Raw genomic sequence first — 20,948 nt, forward strand, 5'->3', positions numbered from 1 at the left:
TCATAAAAGTTCATTTTCCATGTAAGCTAATATATTTGCAGCTTCCAGAGTGGAGATGTTGACATCTTTGTGGGATCATTATTCTGCTAGCACATCTATTGTACATGGGTTTGATTTATAGTTCAGGTCAGTCGCTCAGTCATGTCCAACTCTTTGCAACCCCATGGACTTCAGCACGCCAGACCTCCCTGTCCATCACCAACTCCTGGAGTTTACTCAAACTCATCTCCATTGAGTCAGTCATGCCATCCAACCCTCTCTTCCTCCGTCATCCCCTTCTCCTCCTGCCTTCAATCTTTCCCAGCATCAGGGTCTTGTCAAATGAGTCAGCTCTTTGCGTCAGGTGGCCAAAGTATTGGAGTTTCAGCTTCAACATCTGTCCTTCCAATGAACACCCAGGACCGATATCCTTTAGGATGGACTGGTTGGATCTCCTTGCAGTCCAAGGGACTCTCAAGAGTCTTCTCTAACACCACAGTTCAAAAGCATCAATTCTTTGGTGCTCAGCTTTCTTCATAGTCCAATTCTCACATCCATACATGACTACTGCAAAACCCATAGCTTTGATTAGACAGACTTTTGTTGGCAAAGTAATGTCTCTGTTTTTTAATATGCTATCTAGGTTAGTCATAACTTTCCTTCCTAGGAGTAAGCATCTTTTAATCTCATGATTTATAGTAGAAACACTGAATTCTTCCTCATATTATATATATATATATATATATATATGAATAAATATTTGCCACTGTTCCCTACTTCCTGCAGAGATGATATACATGGTGAAAAAACAAAATACACTTTCTCTATAGAGAAACACAATAATGGCATCAGATGGCCATTGAAGCATTCCAAACTTCAAGTAATATGGTCAGCTATTTCTACTATCTATGGGCAAAGGACCAAACAAATCCATGGCTTAATGTAATTACATCTTCTACTGTCTCCTAAAATTTGGTGTCTCTTGGGCTTAAAAGTTAGGGATGTCTTTCTTTCATGCTGGAATTTCTTCTATGGCTTCTTGTCGTCTTGTTCAAGAAAAACAAAATAATTTATCTGTGTTCCATTGTGTATAATTTCCTGGAGCACAATATTTGAAACCTTCTTGAGTGAAGTTGCCCATCCCAAACACCAGAATTTTCCCTGAGCTTTCTATAGACCTAGGAATAAATAACTCATACTGGGGGTGGTAAGGATTGTCCAAAAGGACTTCAGTGTTTTTTCCTTTACATCTCAGGTCATTAACAACAGATAACATTTCTAGACTTTTATCAATCTTTTCAAATTGCCCTATTTTATGACTCCATGAAGAAAACATTTACCAAACTCTGAGCAGAGGAATCAAGACATACATTTAGAAACAGATGGATTTTTTTTTCTTGGTAAGGACACTTAACTGTTATTATATTCTATAACTTCAGGGTTAGGAAACCTAGGGAGATGGGACTTCTGAGAAAGACTAGGCTCAACCAAATTTCATCCAGTCTGATAGGCATTTTGATCTTATCCTGACAAGTCCATCTGACAAGGATATTTTTTTCACTAAACTCTTCTTAAATTTCTTTTCTTTTTTTCAAAGGAAATATTTATCTTTCTATGGTCTCATGTATCATTTCTAAAATATAACCTTTCCAAGTTACTTTAAAAGATCTTTGATTTTTCACAGAGCTAGGACAAATAATTTTACAATTTGTATGGAAACATAAAAAACTTAGAGTAGACACAATAATCTTGAGAAAGAAGAATGGAACCGGAGGAATCAACCTTCCTGACTTCAGACTATGCTACAAAGCTACAGTCGTCAAGACAGTATGGTAGTGGCACAAAGACAGAAATATAGATCAATGGAACAAAAGAGAAAGCCCAGAGATAAATCCATTCACCTATGGACACCTTATCTTTGACAAAGGAGGCAAAAACATATAATGGAGAAAAGACAATCTCTTTAACAAGTGGTGCTGGGAAAACTGGCTGACCACCCATACAAGAATGAATCTAGAGCACTTTCTAACACCGTACACAAAAATTAACTCAAAATGGATTAAAGATCTAAACATAAGACCACAAAATATATAACTCTTAGAGGAAAACATAGGTAGAACAGTTTCTGACATAAATCACAGCAGGATCCTCTATAACCCACCTCCCAGAGTAAAGGAAATAAAAACAAAATAAACAAATTGGGCCTAATTAAACTTAAAAGCTTCGCATAATGAAGAAAACTATAAACAAGGTGAAAAGGCAGCCTTCCGAATGGGAGAAAATAATAGCAAATGAAGCAACTGACAACAAAGAATTAAACTCCAAAATATACAAACAGCTCATGCAGCTCAATACCACAAAAACAAATGACCCAATCAAAAAATGGGCCAAAGAACTAAGCAGACATTTCTCCAAAGAAGACCTATAGATGGTTAACAAACACAGGAAAAGATACTCAACATCGCTCATTACCAGAAAACGCTAATCAAAACCACAATGAGATACCATCTCACACTTTTCAGCATGGCTGCCATCAAAAAGTCTAGAAACAGTAAGTGCTGGAGAGGGTGTGGAGAAAAAGGAACCCTCTTATACTGTTGCTGGGAATGCCAACTAGTATGGCCACTATGGAGAACAGTGTGGAGAGTCCTTAAAAAGCTGGAAATAGAACTGCCATATGACCAGCAATCCCACCGTTGGGCATACACACCAAAGAAACCAGAATTGAAAGAGACACGTGTACCCCAGTATTCACTGCTGCACTGTTTGCAATAGCGAGGGCATGGAAGCAACCTAGATGTCCATGGGCAGATGAATGGATAAGGAGGTTGTGGTACATATACAGAATGGAATACTACTCAGCTATAAAAAAGAATGCATTTGTGTCAGTTCTAATGAGGGGGATGAAGCTGGAGCCTATTATATAGAGTGAAATAAGTCAGAAAGAGAAACACCAATACAGTATATTAATGCATATATATAGAATGTAGCAAGATGGTAATGATGACCCTATATGCAAGACAGCTAAAGAGAGGCAGAGGTAGAGAACAGACTTTTGGACTATGTGGGAGAAGGTGAAGGTGGGATAATTTGAGAGAATAGCATTGAAACATGTATATTACATATGGAAAATAGATGACCAGTGCAAGTTTGATGCATGAAACAGGGCACTCAGAACCAGTGCTCTGGGACAACCTGGAGGGATGGGGAAGTGAGGGAGATGGGAGAGGGGTTCAGGATGGTGGGACCCATGTACACCCACAGCTGATTCATGGCAAAAGCCACCCCAATACTGTAAAGTAATTAGCCTTCAATTAAAATAAATTAATTAATTTTTAAAAGATCTTTGGAGGGATTCTCTGGCAGTCCAGTGGTTAAGACTTGGCACCTTCACTGCTCTGCACCCAGCTTCAGTTCCTGCTCAGGAAAGTAAGATCCCTCAAGCTGCACAGAGTGGCAGAAAAATAATCATTTGAACTGTATCTTCTTTTTTATTATTTTACTTTATTTTACTTTACAATACTGTATTCGTTTTGCCATACATCAACATGAATCCGCCACAGGTGTACACATGTTCTCAATCCTGAACCCCCCTCCCTCCTCCCTCCCCATACCATCTCTCTGGGTCATCCCAGTGCACCAGCCCCAAGCATCCTGTATCCTGCATCGAACCTAGACTGGCGTTTCACTTCTTATATGATATTATATATGTTTCAATGCCATTCTCCCAAATCATCCCACCCTCTCCCTCTCCCTCTCCCGCAGAGTCCAAAAGACTTAGCACTGTATCTTCTTATCCCATGGACAACCTGAAGTGTTATTCTTTGAGCCATGAAGTGAGGACAAAAGATACTTAGTAGTGTGTGTTTCAAGAAATTCATCATCTCATCAGTGTGAAAGAAGTCATGCTGGTGGACTCTTGGTTACTCAATTCCTGCAAATCTGGAATTTTACTGTGTCCCAAGGACTGATATTGAAGCTGAAACGTCAATACTTTGGCCACCTGATGTGAAGACCTGACTCATTTGAAAAGACCCTGATGCTGGGAAAGATTGAGGGCAGAAGAAGAAGGGGACGACAGAGGATAAGATGGTTGGATGGCATCACCAACTCAATGGACATGGGTTTGGGTGGACTCTGGGAGTTGGTGATGGACAAGGAGGCCTGGCGTGCTGCAGTTCATGGGGTCGCAAAGAGTTGGACGCGACTGAGCAACTGAACTGAACTGAACAGTGAATTCCAAAAACTTTAAACACCTAAGATAAATCATAATGGAAAATACTATAAAAAGAATGTATATATGTGCATAACTGAGTCACTTTGCTGTATCTAATTATTAGAGAAACCTTGCCCCACTCAGAGCAGCTTCTTGTGGCCACTAACCAAGAAACAATATTAAAGTTTAAAAGGAATTGCAGGTTATGATGGGGCTACAAAGAAAGAGCCCATCTAAAAGAGGGGTCATGTTGGGCACTCCCAGATGTCAATCTTGTCCTTGTCCTGCAGGTCCTATAGTGGCAGGGCTTATCTCCACACCTGGTATGGGAAAGTTGCTGGATAAAGTCCCTCTGGTCCTTGATACTGAGGAACAGGCAATTGCACATGAGACACATGGAGGTTTGCTGTGGGAAGTCCCCCCCATCCTGAAGTCAGACGGCGTATCCACCTTCATCAGCAACAATAACACCCAGAACCTCAGCTCCCCTGTCACCTTGGTCTTCTAACATGTGAGTCCTGCTGGGATGGAGCTGTGGATGTGGAAGAGTCCTGAGTCCTGGGCAGAGACTTGGGTTTCAGGGGGCTCCCCCAGAAGTGCATCATATCCCCAGGAAAGCCCAGCATGAGCTAGCTCTGGGTCAGCATTTCTGAGCAATAGACCCACCAGCTCACACCTAATTCCTGTCCCTATAGTCAGTGATCCTTGGGCCAAAGAAGAAGGTGTACTGCATCTTCTGGGAGCGTGGCCAGAATGGAAGTGGTCACCAGGCCACCAGAGGCTGCAAGATGGTGGGAACCACCTGCCAGTGCACCCACCACAGCAGCTTTGCTATTCTCATGGCCCAACATGATGTGCAGAGGAGAACCTTCAGAGTGGCTACATTCAGTGTGTGCTGCTGGGTAACAAATTCCCACCCATGTAAAACCAGAAAAAATTAAATCTTGCATGGTACAACTGGGATGGCTGCTCAGATTTTTACAGTGCTGAAATCATTCTGTCCACCTGGACTGCACTCTTATTGAGGCTTGGAGTCCTCATCCAACCCTCTGACTTCTGGCACAGTTCAGTTCCTTGTGGTTGTCAGACTGAGGTCTCATCTTCCTATCTGTCAGCAAGGGAGCTGGTATAGCTGTCAAGGCCTATAGGTGTTCCTTCTCAGCTGGCCTCTCCTGGACCCTCTCACAGTGTCTCTATCTGGAGGCCATCAGGAGAAGCTCCCTTACATGAAAACTCTCTAAACTTTGAATCTTTTCTCCAAAAAAAAAAAGCTCAGTTTGTGGTTTTGCTTTTTTTTGTAAAGAAAGTTCTTTTTTTGTTTGTTTGTTTCTTTTTTTCTCAAACTGGAGGATAATTGCTTTACAATGTCGTGTTGGTTTCAGTGATAAAACAATGTGAATTAGCCATGGTGGTTTAGTCTCTAAGTTATCTCCAACTCCTGCTACCCAATAGGCTGTAGCCCCTCAGACTGCTTTTCCATGGACTTTCCCAGGAAAGAATACTGGAGTGGGTAGCCATTCTCTTCTCCATAGGATCTTCCCAACCCAGGGATGAAAGCTGTGTCTCTTACCTCTCCTGTGTTCTTTACTGCGTTTTTTATCACCACCTGGGAAGCCCACCCAGATTCGCATTTGACTTCAAACCTGGAAGTGGTTATGTATACCGCAGGGGACAGTGATATGATAGTCAATAGAATTCTCAATACCATGAGAGTCTTCTGGAACGGAGTGCACAGGGGCTGTAGAAAGAAAGATTTGATGATGGCAGAGGTCAGGGGGGACCAGAGGAACCAGTGAGTACAGGTGATTCAGGAGAAATCTTTGCCTCTTCACCTGACCAGGTGAGCTGCTTACTTTCTCTGGTTCATCAAAACCAACACTCTCTGGCAACCTGAACCAATGGGGAATTTACTGAAATGAAAGTGGCACTCACATGAAAGTAAGCAAGAAATGACTGTAGCACAAAATGCTTAAGAATCACAGGAGCCCCCAGAAGTTTGAACAACAATCCAAAGCCATGTTTCTTACAGCCATGTGACTAGATGTCAAAATATCCCTACTTAATACACCATTTTACATTGATTGAAGAGTTAAAATATTTGGGCTTTGAATGCCAAGACAATAAGAAAGGAACCATCTCCAGCTCACTTCGAACCCCAGACACTGAGTTCCTCTTGGTCCAAAAACCAAATATGCTTTCTCTTGCACATGTCAATAGATACTTTACACAGTAAATACAATCTATGTATTTCTTATTTGTTCCTTCTTTTTTCACACATCTGATAGATTGTTCTCTTGAGTCTACAAAGAGATTCTCCATTATTTTTTTGACCATGTGGCGTTCTGTTGTATAAATTACATATCAAGACTCTTATAGTGAGTGTTTTTGTTAGATCATTTGCTAATACAAATAATGTTGCAACTGTTTACACTTACTTCATTGATCTCATTTTTGATTATGCGGTTAGGTTGGATACTGCATCAAATTCACAACTGCATGTTTGCAGACACTTCCATATTTCAACATCTTGAGGTCATTCCATCGACCCTGCCACCAGTAGTATGTCTGTGTGTGTGCTCAGTTTTGGTGGACTCTGTTGTGATTCCATGTACTGTAGCCTGCAGGCTCCTCTATCCATGGGATTTTCTGGGCAGGAATACTAGAGTGGGTTGCCATTTCCACTTCCAGGATCTTGCCAACCTAGGGGTCAAACTCACATCTCTTGCGTTTCTTGCATTGGCAGGCAGATTTTTTATCCTGAGCCACATGTTTCCCTACAGCCTCACCACAAGGTTCTTATCAAGTTTTGTACTTTTACCCATCTGAGATGTAAATAGCATATCTAAGGAAAGATGTGTATCTTTGTATCCTTTTTATTATTAGTGGAAGGGAACATCTTTCTTTATGAGTCAGTAATATTTCAATCTCTGGAAACAATTTGTTCATATCCTTGGTATACTTTTCTATTAGCTTGTAGTACTTTTCTTATGGGTTGGGGGACACTCTTTAGATACGCTGCTGGTGAAACTAAAGACTCTCAAGTCTTACAGGACATCAAAAATCATCTGGAAATCTTGTTATTTATTTGACATTTTACTGATAAATGTCATACCTGACCTAGGACCAAGCATACCAATTCATGCCCGTATCTTTATTCATGCACTTCCCACTGTCCTCATCCACACTACTGTACCTGGTGAAATCAGGTTCATTATCCACTTATCACATCTTCTAAGAAGCCAGGGAGGTCCATTGTTTTCTTTTCATTACCACAGAGAGAATCATCTGGACAGAGAATGCTCTAGGTCATTTCATGGAGAGGAAAAAGATAGGGACATCTTCGGAGGGACCAGGGCAGAGGGACCTCCCACTTCACAAATATAACTGACCATTTGTATTTGTCTTCCCACTAGATGGTAAGATTTGTGAAATCAGAAATCTTGCCTGTCTTATTTTTAATGCACAAGATCAGCACAAAGCCATATGCACAAAACATCCACAGTAATATCAGTTGATTGAAACTGGGGATATTTATTCAACATCATAAGGTTACTGAAATTTGATAAGGAATCCACTGAATCTATAGGTCAATTTGCGGCAATGCTACCATATTAACAATATTGTCTTCCGATCCATGAATGTGGCATGTTGATCCATTTCTTTGGGTCTTCTTGACTTCTTTAGACAATCTTCTTTAGTTTTCGGTGTAAAAGTTTTGCACTTTCTAACCAAGTGTCATTTTTACATATTCCTTCTCAGGAGACTTAAATTAACGGCTAAATCAGATGACCTTGTATCCTGTTCGGCAAGGAAAATTCTGAACCGTCATCTTTGGGCAAAACTTTTAAAATATGTTTTCACGTTTGTTACAGGAACTCTTCACAGAACCATTGTGTAAGGAAGTATGATGGGAATTCTTGAAATTTAGGTTGCTGGGAGAATTTTGCTTTTCTACTCCATATGGTATGCTCACCTCACTCTTGGCATAGTCAAAGGGATCTGATGCAATTCCTCAGTTGTCTTAGATTAAATCACCTGCTTCAACCTTTTGTCTACAAAGTTCCTCAAGTTTATAGGTATATGAAGATATTTGAAGGTATATGATAAGGAAAATGAGCTTCAGAAAACTGTCTTAAAATACCATAAGACAGGAAAGTAAGGTTCAAATAGCTACATGGAGGGTAAACAATTGCTATTATGGCCCAAAATTTCCTGGATTATGTCCTAAAAACACTTGAGTTACAAGCAAGCAGGACAGTTGGTTTCAATACATACATGTTTCAACTTCTTCACCCTCCAGCTAAAGATTACTAACTTATGCATGAAAAAAATATATTTTACTACTCACCATATGTGTGGGTGTTTGTAAGTCACTAAGTAGTGTCCAGCTCTTTGTGACCCATTGTCCATAGCCCACCAGGCTCTTCTGTCCATGGATTCTCCAGGCAAGAATACTGGAGTGGATAGCTATTCCTTTCTTCAGGGGATCTTCCTGACCCATGGATTGAAGTCAGGCCTCCTGCATTGCAGGCAGATTCTTTACCATCGGAGCCACCATGGAAGCTCAGTACACACCATGTACTGCACTAAATTAAGAGACCTAGTTTCTAATTTCACAGAGCTTACATGTTAAACAAAAGGCTTTGTTAAGAGTAAAATCAGAACCCTGTAAATAAATAAAATCTCTACATCCTGACAATTGTAAGATGTGCTGGGTTAGGAAGAGTATATTGCTACTGCACATTTTTTAAGTTTTACTTACATGTATAACAAACTATTTCACTCTCAGAATGTGATCTTGGCAAGATGCAAGTCCAGCGGGACATAGAAATGTCCCATGGACATCCACTGAACAGATTTGTATCAATTTAAACCAAATGGAAAATGACTTTAAATGATCATAACGTGTTAAATTTTAAATATCCATCAGTACATAATGATACTTAACATATATGAAAATAAGTGTACAAGATATGAGAGAAGGCGATAATGACAATTTTTCAGTATCCGGTAAACCACCACTAAAAGCACTGGGAGAAATCTTGTTGAAAGACTGGCCAATCTCACAATGCTAAAGAATTCTCTTAAATGATCATTGATTTATTACAAAGACCAAAGTGCATTTTTTATAATGTTAGACCAGATAGGCACCAAACGAACTTAATGATCAATCTTAATATCAATAATATCACTCTGATGTTATATATTTCCTGATAAGACATGAACTGAAAACATCCCATTTGTGCTAAATAAAGGTTTGTGCCCATATTGTAAGAATGTGTGTGTGTGGGTGTGTGTTTGTGTGTGTGTGTGTGTGTGCTGTCACTTCAGTCATCTCCAGCCCTCCAGGCTCAGCTGTCCATGGCATTCTCCAGACAAGAATACAAGAGTGGGTTGCCTCTAGTATTGATCTCTTCCAGGGCATCTTTCTGATTGAGGGATCAAACCCTCATCTGCCTGTGTCTCCTGCATTGCAGGCAGATTCTTTACCCACTAAGCCATCGGGGAAGCCCAATCAATTTCACCTATATCTAATCTAAGCTTTAGACCAAGACTTAGCAAAGTATAACCTGCAGGCAAATCCAGGAAGCTGCCTGTCTTTGCAAATAAACTCTTACTGGTTCATAACCACACTATTCACTGGTTTATTGTCCATATTGCTTTCAGGCTACAGTGTGAAGTTGAGTGCTTGTGAAACAGTCTGCAAGACCACAAAGCCAAAATTTTTTACCATCTGGCCCTTTCTAGAAAAATCTTTCTGGTACCTGTTCTTTGAGACCAGACTTTCAGTACACATGAAACACAGGGGAAAGGCATGCAAGTTAAATAACCATGATGAAGCAGTCAGGCAAATCTAGAACACAGGGAATTTTTCTAATGTCAGTCTCACTGTAAAAGGTGCATAAGGCTATCTAGATTAAAGTGACGAAAGTAGCACGGCAATCAAATTCACTGTCAACTTTAGTAATGAGAGGGTAACAGGCAAGAAGGCCAGGGGTCTCCAAATGGAGCAAATAGACTGCAAGTGTCAGACATTTTTTATCTCTTTCTTAAGTGTCAGGAGGGAAAAAACTGCTCGATTTTATCCCCCTTCTCTATATAAATTTAAAAAGAGCTTTTTCTTAAAATTCTGTGTTGCCATGATGACACCTGGCTCCACCTGAACTTAACTTGTCTCAAACCTTGAGTTTACCAATGCGTGTTTCTTATGGAAATGTTTGTCTTAAGCTTTGTTAATGAACTATGCATTTACCCCAGACTCTGTCTTTCTTCAAGACGGTTTGCTTAAGACTCAGAACCAATGAGGGCTCAACAAACCTGCATGTTTTACTCATACATTGTTCTCCTAATCTATATTAACGAATCTATATATTTACTTGAAAACCCGCCTTTCTTCACGATTCATGTCAATCATTTTATGGCCCGGGATGACTCACCTGGTGCTAATGTTATCTCAAAATGCATGTTGTGGGTGAGGGGCCTGGTGCCACTCTGAGTTTTGAGATACCTCCTTTCTCTAATTAACAGCTTGCTGACAGGTATATAGCATGCAGCTAAAGGCTAGCAGGGGGCACTCTCAGCCCCCTTCTGGTGTCTGTGTCAGAAGCTTTCTCTATCTCTTTTTACTTTAATAAAACTTTATTGCACAATAGTTCTGAGAGAACAAGCCTCGTCACTGGCCCCAGATTGAATTTCTCTCCTCCGGAGGCCAAGAATCCTGGCGTCTTTCATGGCTCAGCAACAGCCTTTCAGTAGGACACAGATTTGGATATATGCTATAAAAATATTTTGGAAACAATTGGGATAAATTGAATATGTATGAGATATTTAAAGTTATTATGAAATTATTTTCTTGGATATAGTAGCATTATAATTATGTAGAGCATATTCTATAAATTCTTCAATATTTGATGAAAATATATTAAAGAAAAAAGTGTTACAGTATGTTCCCTGAAAATCATGTATGAGCAGGAAAATATATGTATGTGTAAATACATTGTGAAAGATTTTTAATATGGCATTATGTGAATAACTGTGGTCTCAAGGTAGAGCATATATAATTTTATGTGTCATTACACAAAATTCTCTCTGTTTAAACTTATAAATAAAATCTATCATAAAATAAATGCTTAATTAATTAATTCCTAAAATATATATACTAATGAATTTTGAGGTTTAGAAAACTAACTTTGTAAATAGATATCTTATAAATATATGGATTTTTATTGCTATATGATGATGATATAAAATCTAAACATTAAAAATAACATTATTATAATACAGGAGGAATAGAGGGTATTTCCACTTCTGCTTAGGAAATAGAAAATGGCAACCAGTAACAGCAAGCTCATAAGAAATATCCAGATAAACTACAAAGTCATTCATTTTCTTGGACTCAGAGAGAGCTGATATACAGCAAAGCAACCTGAACTCTGAGAAAAGACACTATCATCCACGGAGAGACCATCAGGAAGGAACACTGATACACATATGCAAAGCCCAAAAAACAATGATCTGGCTGTCACAGATGATTAGGAGGAATTCATTTAAACTTTTAATTGGAGAAAATGCTTTCACCTTTTCACTGTTCAGTATGATGTTATTTGTGGGGTTTTCTCATATGTCCTTTTCCACAAAACTAGAACAAAAAAATTTTAATGTGTATGGAATCACAAAAGCAACCTTGAGAAAGAAAAATAGAGCTAAAGGAATCAAGCTCTCTAGTTTCAGACTACACTACAAACGACAATTATCAAAACTGCATAGTACTGACACATGCAAAAAAACAGAAATACAGAAGAGTGGAACAGGATAGAAATTCCAAAGATAAATTCATGCACCCATGGTCACCTAATCTATGACAAAAGAAGGAAAAATATACAGTGGAGAAAAGACAGTGTCTTCAATGAGTGGTGCTAGGAGAACCGGACAGCTACATATAAAAGATTGATATTAGAACACTTTTAAACATAATACCAGAAAAAGAAAATCAAAATGGATTAAAGACCAAAACGTAAGGCTAGATACTATAAAAGTCTTAGAGGAAAGCAAAGGCACAACACCCTTTGACAGAAATCACAGCAGTATCTTTTGGGGTTCATCTCCTAGAGTAATGGAAATACAAATAAAAACAAACAAATCAGACCTAATTAAAATCAAAAGTTTTTGCACAGCAAAGGAAACGATAAATGAAAAGAAAAGACAACATACAGAGTGGGAGAAGATATTTGCAAATGATGCAACAAACAAGGAGTTAATTTGCAAAATAACAAATAGCTCATAGAACTCCATATAAAAAAGAAAACAACCCAACTGTGTGGACACAGATGGAGAAGGATAGGGTGGGACAAATTGGGAGGGTAGCACTGAAACATAAACTTTGCATGTGTGCATACCAAGTCACTTCAGTTATGTGACTCTGTGTGACCGCATGGACTGTAGACCCCTCAGGCTCCTCTGTCCATGGGGATTCTCCAGGCAAGAATACTGGAGTGGGTTATGAGGCCCTCCTCCAGGGGACCTTCCCAACCCAGGAATCAAAATCACATCTCTTTTGTCTCCTGTGTTGGTGGGCAGCTTCCTTACCACTAGCACCACCTGGGAAGCCCCAAAACATATACTTTACCATACGTAAAATGGATAGCCAGTGGGAACTTGCTGTATAGTGCAGGGAGCTCAAACCCAGTGCTCTGTGACAACCTAGAGATGTTGCATGGGGTGCGAAGTGGGAGAAAGGTCCAAGTTGGAGGAGCTTTGTGTATACCTATGGCTGATTCATGTTGGTGTATAGCAGAAACTAACACAATATTGCAAAGCAATTATCCTCCAATTAAAAAATAAAATTAAAAAGAGACTAGTTGAAGCAACCAGACACCAATAAAATGGACTACCCAGAAGAAATTAACAAATTCTTAGAAAGGAATAACCTTCTAAGACTGAGCCAGGAAGAAACAGAAAACATGAATAGATTAATCACAACGATTGAACTTTAAACTGTGGCTTAAAATCTTCCAACAAACAAAAGTCCAGGACCAGATGACTTTACAGGAAAATTCTATCAAACATTTGGTGAAGAGTTAAAATCTATCCTTCTCAAACTATTCCAAAATTTCAGAGGAAGGGACACTCATAAGCTCATCCTATGAGGCCACCATTATCTTGATAACAAATGCAGACCAAGATATCATCAGGCCAATATCCCTAAAGGCTCAAATATCCTCAACAAAATACTAGCAAACAAAAATCCAGCAGCACATTTGAAGGATCATATACCATGATCAAATGTGATCTATCCCAGGGATACAAGGTTCTTCAGTAAACACAAATCAATCAATGTGATACACCATATTAACACATTGAAGAATAAAAACCATATGACCATCTTAATGGATACAAAAAAAGCTTTCAACAAAATTCAACACCCATTTATGATAAAAATTCTCCAGAAAGTGGGCACAAAGGGAATCTATCTCAATATGATAAAGGCCATATAAGACAAACCCACAGCAAATACTATTCTCAATGGTAAAAAACTGAAAGCATTTCCTCTGGGATCAGGAACAAGACAAGGATGTCCAATCTCACCGCTATTATTCAACATAGTTTTGAAAGTCCTAGACATGTCAATCAGAGAAGAAAAAGAAAATGACTGAAATCGGAAAAGAAGCTAAACTGATTGCAGATGACACAATACTGCGTATAGAAAATCCTAAACATGCTATGAGAACACTGTTAATACTAGATCTAAACAATGAAGTTGGTAAAATTGCAGGATATGAAATCAATAAGCAGAAATCTCTTGCTTTTCTATATACAAAAATCAAAATATTAGAAAGAGAAATTAAAGAAACAATTTCACGTTCCAACAACAATCCAATCAAAAAAATGCATTGGAGATCTATATAGACATTACTCCAAAGAGGATATAAAATGGCCAAAAAGTACACAAAAAGATGCTCAGCGTCACTAAATATTAGGGCATACAAATCAAAACTCTCATGAGGGATCACCCACACTGGTCACAAGGGCCATCATCAAATAATCTACAAACAAGCAATGCTGAAGAGGGTGTAGAGAAAAGGGAACCTTCCTACACTGTTGATGGGAAAGCAAACTGGTACAGCCACTATGGAGAACAATATGCAAACTGCGGGGTGTCTGTAGGATTAGGGAGCAGAAGCACTTCCATAAGGGGACAGAGGCCAAGGGAAGAGTGAAGGGAATAGGGCACTGGTGTTGTCGTGTCCAAGAGATGGACAGTAAGAGCTCAGCCTTTAGAACTAGAGGATGCCAGGCATCACTGTCTTTCCACATAGAGAAGAAAGGGTCATATGAGGATGCAGTGAGATGAGGGCCAGGTACAAGCCAGAGAGCACTTTCCTCAGAAACCAACCCTGCTAGCACTTGATCTTGGACATCCAGGCCCCAAAACTATGAGAAAATAAATTTCTGCTGTTTGAGACACTCAGTCTATATTTTGTTGTGGCAGTTCTAGCAGGACTGATAATCATGGCCACATAGAAAACAGTAAAGGTGAAAAATGCAAACAAGGAAAATTATCATAATTCCATCACACAGACTACTAGAAAATTTGAGGGATATGTGTCTCTCATCTTTAAAAACATATCAGGAATATTTTCTTTTGTCATCAGATATGAATCTCAGACTATGTTGAGCTTTGTTGAAGAATTAAAAAAAAAAAAAAAAAAGAATTAAATCCTTAGTTTTAGACCTGCCAAGGTTTAGGGATGCTGGGGTGGCATGAGGGAAATCTTTGTGGTGATGGAATATTGATGGATCTTGATTGCAGTGACAGTTGTAGGAATCTACATATGTGATAAAACGACTTGGAATTACAACACACATCGTACCAATGTCAGTTTCTTCATTTAAATATTGGACTGCTGTTGCTGCTGCTAAGTCGCTTCAGTCGTGTCCAACTCTGTGCGACCCCATAGACAGCAGCCCACCAGGCTCCCCCGTCCCTGGGATTCTCCAGGCAAGAACACTGGAGTGGGTTGCCATTTCCTTCTCCAGTGCATGAAAGTGAAAAGTGAAAGTGAAGTCGCTCGGTCGTGTCCTACTCCTCGTGACCCCATGGTATGTAGCCTACCAGGCTCCTCCGTCCATGGGATTTCCAGGCAAGAGTACTGGAGTGGGATGCCATCGCCTTCTCCAAAATATTGGTCTATCATTATATAAAAATGTAATCTTTGTGGGAAAATGACTGAAGATTTCACAGGACTGCTTGGCAGTGTTTTACAACTTCCTCTTAATTTATATTTCAAAATAAAACTAAATATTTCAAAATCAAAATAAAAAAGTCTGAGTTCTCTGAGCTTGCAGTACCTCTCTCCTCCTCTGGGAGGATTCTTGGCTTTTTTTTTTTTTCCCCAGCTGCTGCTGCTGCTGCTGCTGCTGCTGCTAAGTCGCTTCAGTAGTGTCGGACTCTGTGCGACCCCACAGACAGCAGCCCACCAGGCTCCCCCGTCCCTGGGATTCTCCAGGCAAGAATACTGGAGTAGGTTGCCATTTCCCTTCTCCAAGGCATGAAAGTGAAAAGTGAAAGTGAAGCCGCTCAGTCCTGTCCGACTCCTAGCGACCCCATGGACCACAGCCTACCAGGCTCCTCCGTCCATGGGATTTTCCAGGCATGGTCCCCCAAACATCAGTCTTCACTTCCACCCCAACCAAAGAAAACATGAAAGCGAGGCCGACTCCTGCCTCCAGGCCAGACGAGGCATCTGCTTCTTCAAACTTGCTGAAGGAAGAAAAAGAACAGCAAGAAGCAATTGAACATATTGATAAATAGACAGACTTAATGAACAAGCCAATGAGGAGACTTTAGAAAGTAGAACAGAAATATAATAAACTCCACCAACCAGGGCTTCCCTGGTGGCTCAGAGGTTAAAGCGTCTGCCTGGATTTCAGGAGACCCGGGTTCGATCCCTGGGTCAGGAAGATCCGCTGGAGAAGGAAACGGCAACCCGCTCCAGTACGCTTGCCTGGAGAATCCCATGGAGGGAGGAGCCTGGTAGGCTACAGTCCATGGGGTCCCAAAGAGTTGGACACGACTGAGCAACTTTCAACCATTTTTAAGAAAGAGGTCAGAATTGATGGCCAAAATCCCAAAATTTTGGATAACAGCATTTGATAACCATCCACAAGTGTCTGCACTGCTTGGGGAGGAGGATGAAGAGTCACTGCATTATTTGACAAGAGTCGAAGTGACAGAATTTGAAGACATTAAATCAGGTTACAGAATAGATTTTTATTTTGATGAAAACCCTTACTTTGAAAACAAAATTCTCTCCAAAGAATTTCATCTGAATGAGAGTGGTGATCCATCTTCAAAGTCCACTGAAATCAAATGAAAATCTGGACAGGATTTGATGAAACAATCAAGTCAAACACAGAATAAAGCCAGCTGGAAGAGACAGCATCAGGAACCAGAAAGCTTCTTCACCTGGTTTACTGATCATTCTGATGCAGGTGCAGATGAGTTAGGAGAGGTCATCAAAGATGATATTTGCCAAATCCATCACAGTACTTGGTTCCTGACGTGGATGATAAAGAAGGGGAAGGAGAAGACAACCACGATGAAGAGGCCAAAGGATTGCTGAAGAAGAGGATGAGGGTGAAGGTGAAGAAGATGAAGATGATGATGAGAGAGAGGAAGAAGAAGATGACTAATGGAAGGAACACACGGATTCCAACCTTTTTTGATTTTCTCCAGTCCCTGGGAGCAGGTTGCAGTCTTTTTTTTTTTTTTTTCCTCCTCTTGTGTTCAGTCGCCCTGTTTTTGAGGTCTCTTTTCTCCTTTATACCACGGTTCAAAACTTATTTGGTGGGGGGTGGGGGGAATACCTTGAGCAGAATTCAGTGGGAAACAAATCTCTACCCACTTCTGTTCCAAATTCATTTTTATCTCTTCCTGTCTCAACAAAAATTTTATGGAATCAACACCACCATGCTCTGTGAGAAAAAAAAGAAAAACTTTCTGCTCCCTTAGCTCTGCCGGAGGCTAGAGGATGCTAGGCCCGTTAGTAGGGCATAGAGTTCTAGCTTTTTTCCTCCCTTCTCTGTATATTGGGCTCAGAGATCACACAGTGTCTTTATATGAATATGGATAGCATTTACCAACATGTATCTGTCTACTTTCTCTTGTTTAAAAAAAAAAAAACTTTAAAAATGGGGTTATAAAAGGTCAGCAAAAGGGTGGGTTTGACATGTTTGGGTGGGTTAAGTGGGCATTGTGACAACATGGCTTCTCCTTTGGCATGTTTAATTATGATGTTTAATGGAAATCCTTGCAGTTTAAGATGACACTTTTAAAATAAAATTCTCTCCTAATGATGACTTGAGCCCTGCCACTTGATGGGAGAATCAGCAGAACCTGTAGGATCTTATTTGAAATTGAAATTCTCTATTGTATTTTTGCTCCTTTTTTTTTTTTAATTTTTGTTTCACTGGAAAGGAAAAATGATGCTCAGTTTTAAATGTTAAAAGTGTACAAGTTGCTTGGTTACAATAAAACTAAATGTGTACACACAAAAAATTTTAATCTGTTAATATATAGCGAATAAATAATTCTATTCCCTCTGAACCAAGGTCCTCATACATGCAAAAAGACCAATAAAATGCATCTTCATGTTTGATATAGGAGATCTTCATCTATCAAAAAGACATAAAAACCACTTTTGAAGAGTCTTGCAGTACAAATACCGGTAATGCTATGTAAATGCTTAGAAATTTCAGAGAAGTAATCATCAGGCAAAACAGGAGGAAGAAACATCCAGACCAGTGATTTCCTGTTAGGTAATGAAAAGCAGCATGCGGGTGTGCTAAGTCGCTTCAGTCATGTCTGACTCTTTGTGACCCTATGGGTCATAGCCTGCCAGGCTCCTCTGTCCACAGGATTCTCCAGGCAAGAATACTGGAGTGGGTTGCCATGCCCTCCTCCAGGGGATCTTCCCAACACAGCTATCCAACCCATGTCTCTTCAGTCTCCTGCATTGGCAGGTAGGTTCTTTACCGCTAGCGCCACCCAGAAGAGCCCCGTGAAAAGCAGAAGTCATACTGAAAGCCAGAAGTTCCTCCCCAACACACAGAGGAAGATAAGACATCTACTGTGGCTGGGCTTGCTGGTCTCTGCACCATGAGAAACAGCTATCTAAGTTTGCTTCCAGGTAAGTAGAATTACAACGATGGAGTGAGACAACCAAAGCCATCTGAGACTCTTTATCCATTTGAGAATTTTCTCTGTTCTTTACTTTTAAAAAGCTCTTGCTTTATTTCTGGTTTTCCCACTATGTGTACAAAGAAAAACAGGAAAAGAAATTTCAGTTCTGTTCAGTCGCTCAGTCATGTCCAACTCTTTGTAACCCCATGAACTGCCACACGCCAGGCCTCCCTGTCCATCACCAACTCCCAAAGTTCACCCAAACCCATGTCCATTGAGTTGTTGATGCCATCCAACCATCTCATCATCTGTCGTCCCCTTCTCCTCCTGCCCTCAATCTTTCCCAGCATCAGGGTCTTTTCAAATGAGTCAGCTCTTCGCATCAGGTGAGTTTCAGCTTCAACATCAGCCCTTCCAATGAATATTCAGGACTAATTTCCTTTAGGATGGACTGGTTGGATCTCCTTGCAGTCCAAGGGACTCTCAAGAGTCTTCTCCAACACCATAGTTCAAAAGCATCAATTCTTTGGCGCTCAGCTTTCTTCATAGTTCAGCTCTCATATCCATACATGACCACTGGAAAAACCATAACCTTGACTAGATGGACCTTTGTTGACAAAGTAATGTCTCTGCTTTTCAATATGCTGTTTAGGTTGGTCATAACATTTCTGCCAAGAAGTAAAGTGGAAGTGAAGTCGCTCAGTCGTGTCCGACTCTTCGTGACCCTGTGGACTGTAGCCCACCAGGCTCCTCTGTCCATGGGATTCTCCAGGCAAGAATACTGGAGTGGGTTGCCATTTCCTTCTCCAGGGCATCTTCCCAACTCAGGGATCAAACCCGGGTGTCCCACATTGCAGGAAGACACTTTACCCTCTGAGCCGCAAGGAGTAAGCGTCTTTTAATTTCATGACTGCAATCACCATCTGCAGTGATTCTGGAGCCCAGAAAAATAAAGTCAGCCACTGTTTCCACTGTTTCCCCATCTATTTCCCATGAAGTGATGGGACTGGATGCCATGATCTTAGTTTTCAGAATGTTGAGCTTTAAGTCAACATTTTCACTCTCCTCTTTCACTTTCATCAAGAGGCTCTTTATTTCTTCCTCACTTTCTGCCATAAGGTGGTATCATCTGCATATCTGAGGTTATTGATGTTTCTCCTGGCAATCTTGATTCCAGCTTGTGCTTCCTCCAGCCCAGGGTTTCTCATGATGTACTCTGCATATAAGTTAAATAAGCAGAGTGACAATATACAGCCTTGACAAACTCCTTTTCCTATTTGGAACCAGTCTGTTGTTCTATGTCCCATTCTAAATGTTGCTTCCTGACCTGCATATAGGTTTCTCAAGAGGCAGGTCAGGTGGTCTGTATTCCCATCTCTTTCAGAATTTTCCACAGTTTATTGTGATCCACACAGTCAAAGGCTTCATAGTCAATAAAGCAGGAATAGATGTTTTTCTGGAACTCTCTTGCTTTTTTGATGATCCATCAGATGTTGGCAATTTGATCTCTGGTTCCTCTGCCTTTTCTAAAACCAGCTTGAACATCTGGAAGTTCATGGCTCACATATTGCTGATGCCTGGCTTGGAGAATTTTAAGCATTACTTTACTAGCATGGGAGATGAGTACAATTGTGCGGTAGTTTGAGTGTTCTTTGGTACTGCCTCTCTTTTGGATTGGAATGAAAACTGAACATAAGAAGAGTATTAACTCAATTATGTTAAGTTCTCAAAGGAGAAATTGGTGAAATATTTAATTAGTTAATTAATTTATATTTTTGGTTGTGCTGGGTCTTTGCAGTTGAATGTGGGCTTTCTCTGTTTGCCATGCATGGGGCCTCCTCTTAGTTGCAGTCCATGAGCTTCTCATTTTTGTGACAACTCTCTCTTTTAAAAAACTTTTTATTTTATATTGGCATATAGCCAATTAACAATGTTATGATAGTTTCAGGTGGGCAGCAAAGGGACTCAGCCGTACATCTATATGTACACACTCTCCTCCAAAGTCTGGTGGCTCCTGTTGTTGCAGAGGTTGGGCTCTAGCTATGTGGGCTTCAGTAGCTGTGGCCCATGGGGTCAAGTTGTTCTTCAGCATGTGGGACCTTCCTGGACCAGGAATCAAACCCGTGTCCCCCGCATTGGCAAGCAGATTCTTGCCCACTGGGCTACCAGGAAAGTCCCAAGTTGGTGAAATGCATTCTTAGGGAAATTTAACAAAGATTTTCCATTTTACCACCTGTATTAGCCCATATTCTCAATAGCAACAGAACCAATAGGATGAATCTATAGAGGTGAGAAAGGATTTTATTTAAGAAACTGATTCATGAGATTGTGGAGGCTGGAAAGTCCAAAAGTGCCGAAGACCAGGGGCAAGCTGGAAACCCAGGATGACCAGATGTTGCATCTCAAGTTCAAGGGCCTTCAGAAGCAAATTCTTTTTTTTCCTTCAAGAAGATCAATTTTTTTTTCTTTTAGGCCTTCAACTGATTGGATGAGGCTCACCCATATTATGGAAGGTAATGTGCTTTATTCAGTGTCTACTGATTTAAATGTTAACTCAGAAACAGACTCACT

General features: G+C 40.2%; 1 protein-coding gene and 1 pseudogene across 2 annotated transcripts in view; both read left to right on the forward strand.

Annotated features, from left to right (window-relative positions):
* The window catches only part of ADGRE2 (adhesion G protein-coupled receptor E2), a 65,128-nt gene extending 53,806 nt beyond the window's left edge, over positions 1-11,322 (forward strand). The window contains exons 20-21 of one of the 2 annotated variants that reach the window (XR_009600809.1): positions 7,955-10,691; positions 10,761-11,322. Coding sequence is in view for 1 of the 2 variants with exons in the window: in XM_027969480.3 (XP_027825281.1) it covers positions 7,955-7,963 (9 nt within the window). In the remaining variant the exon portion in view is untranslated. Of the gene's footprint in view, positions 1-7,954 lie in introns of both variants that reach the window. The other variant, XM_027969480.3, reaches the window with a different exon arrangement.
* A 4,574-nt stretch (positions 11,323-15,896) lies between these two features.
* Positions 15,897-16,956, forward strand: LOC105614387 (protein SET-like; annotated as a pseudogene).
* The last annotated feature ends 3,992 nt before the right edge of the window (positions 16,957-20,948 follow it).

Source organism: Ovis aries, chromosome 5, assembly GCF_016772045.2.
Source record: "Ovis aries strain OAR_USU_Benz2616 breed Rambouillet chromosome 5, ARS-UI_Ramb_v3.0, whole genome shotgun sequence".
Taxonomy (NCBI): Eukaryota; Metazoa; Chordata; class Mammalia; order Artiodactyla; family Bovidae; genus Ovis; species Ovis aries.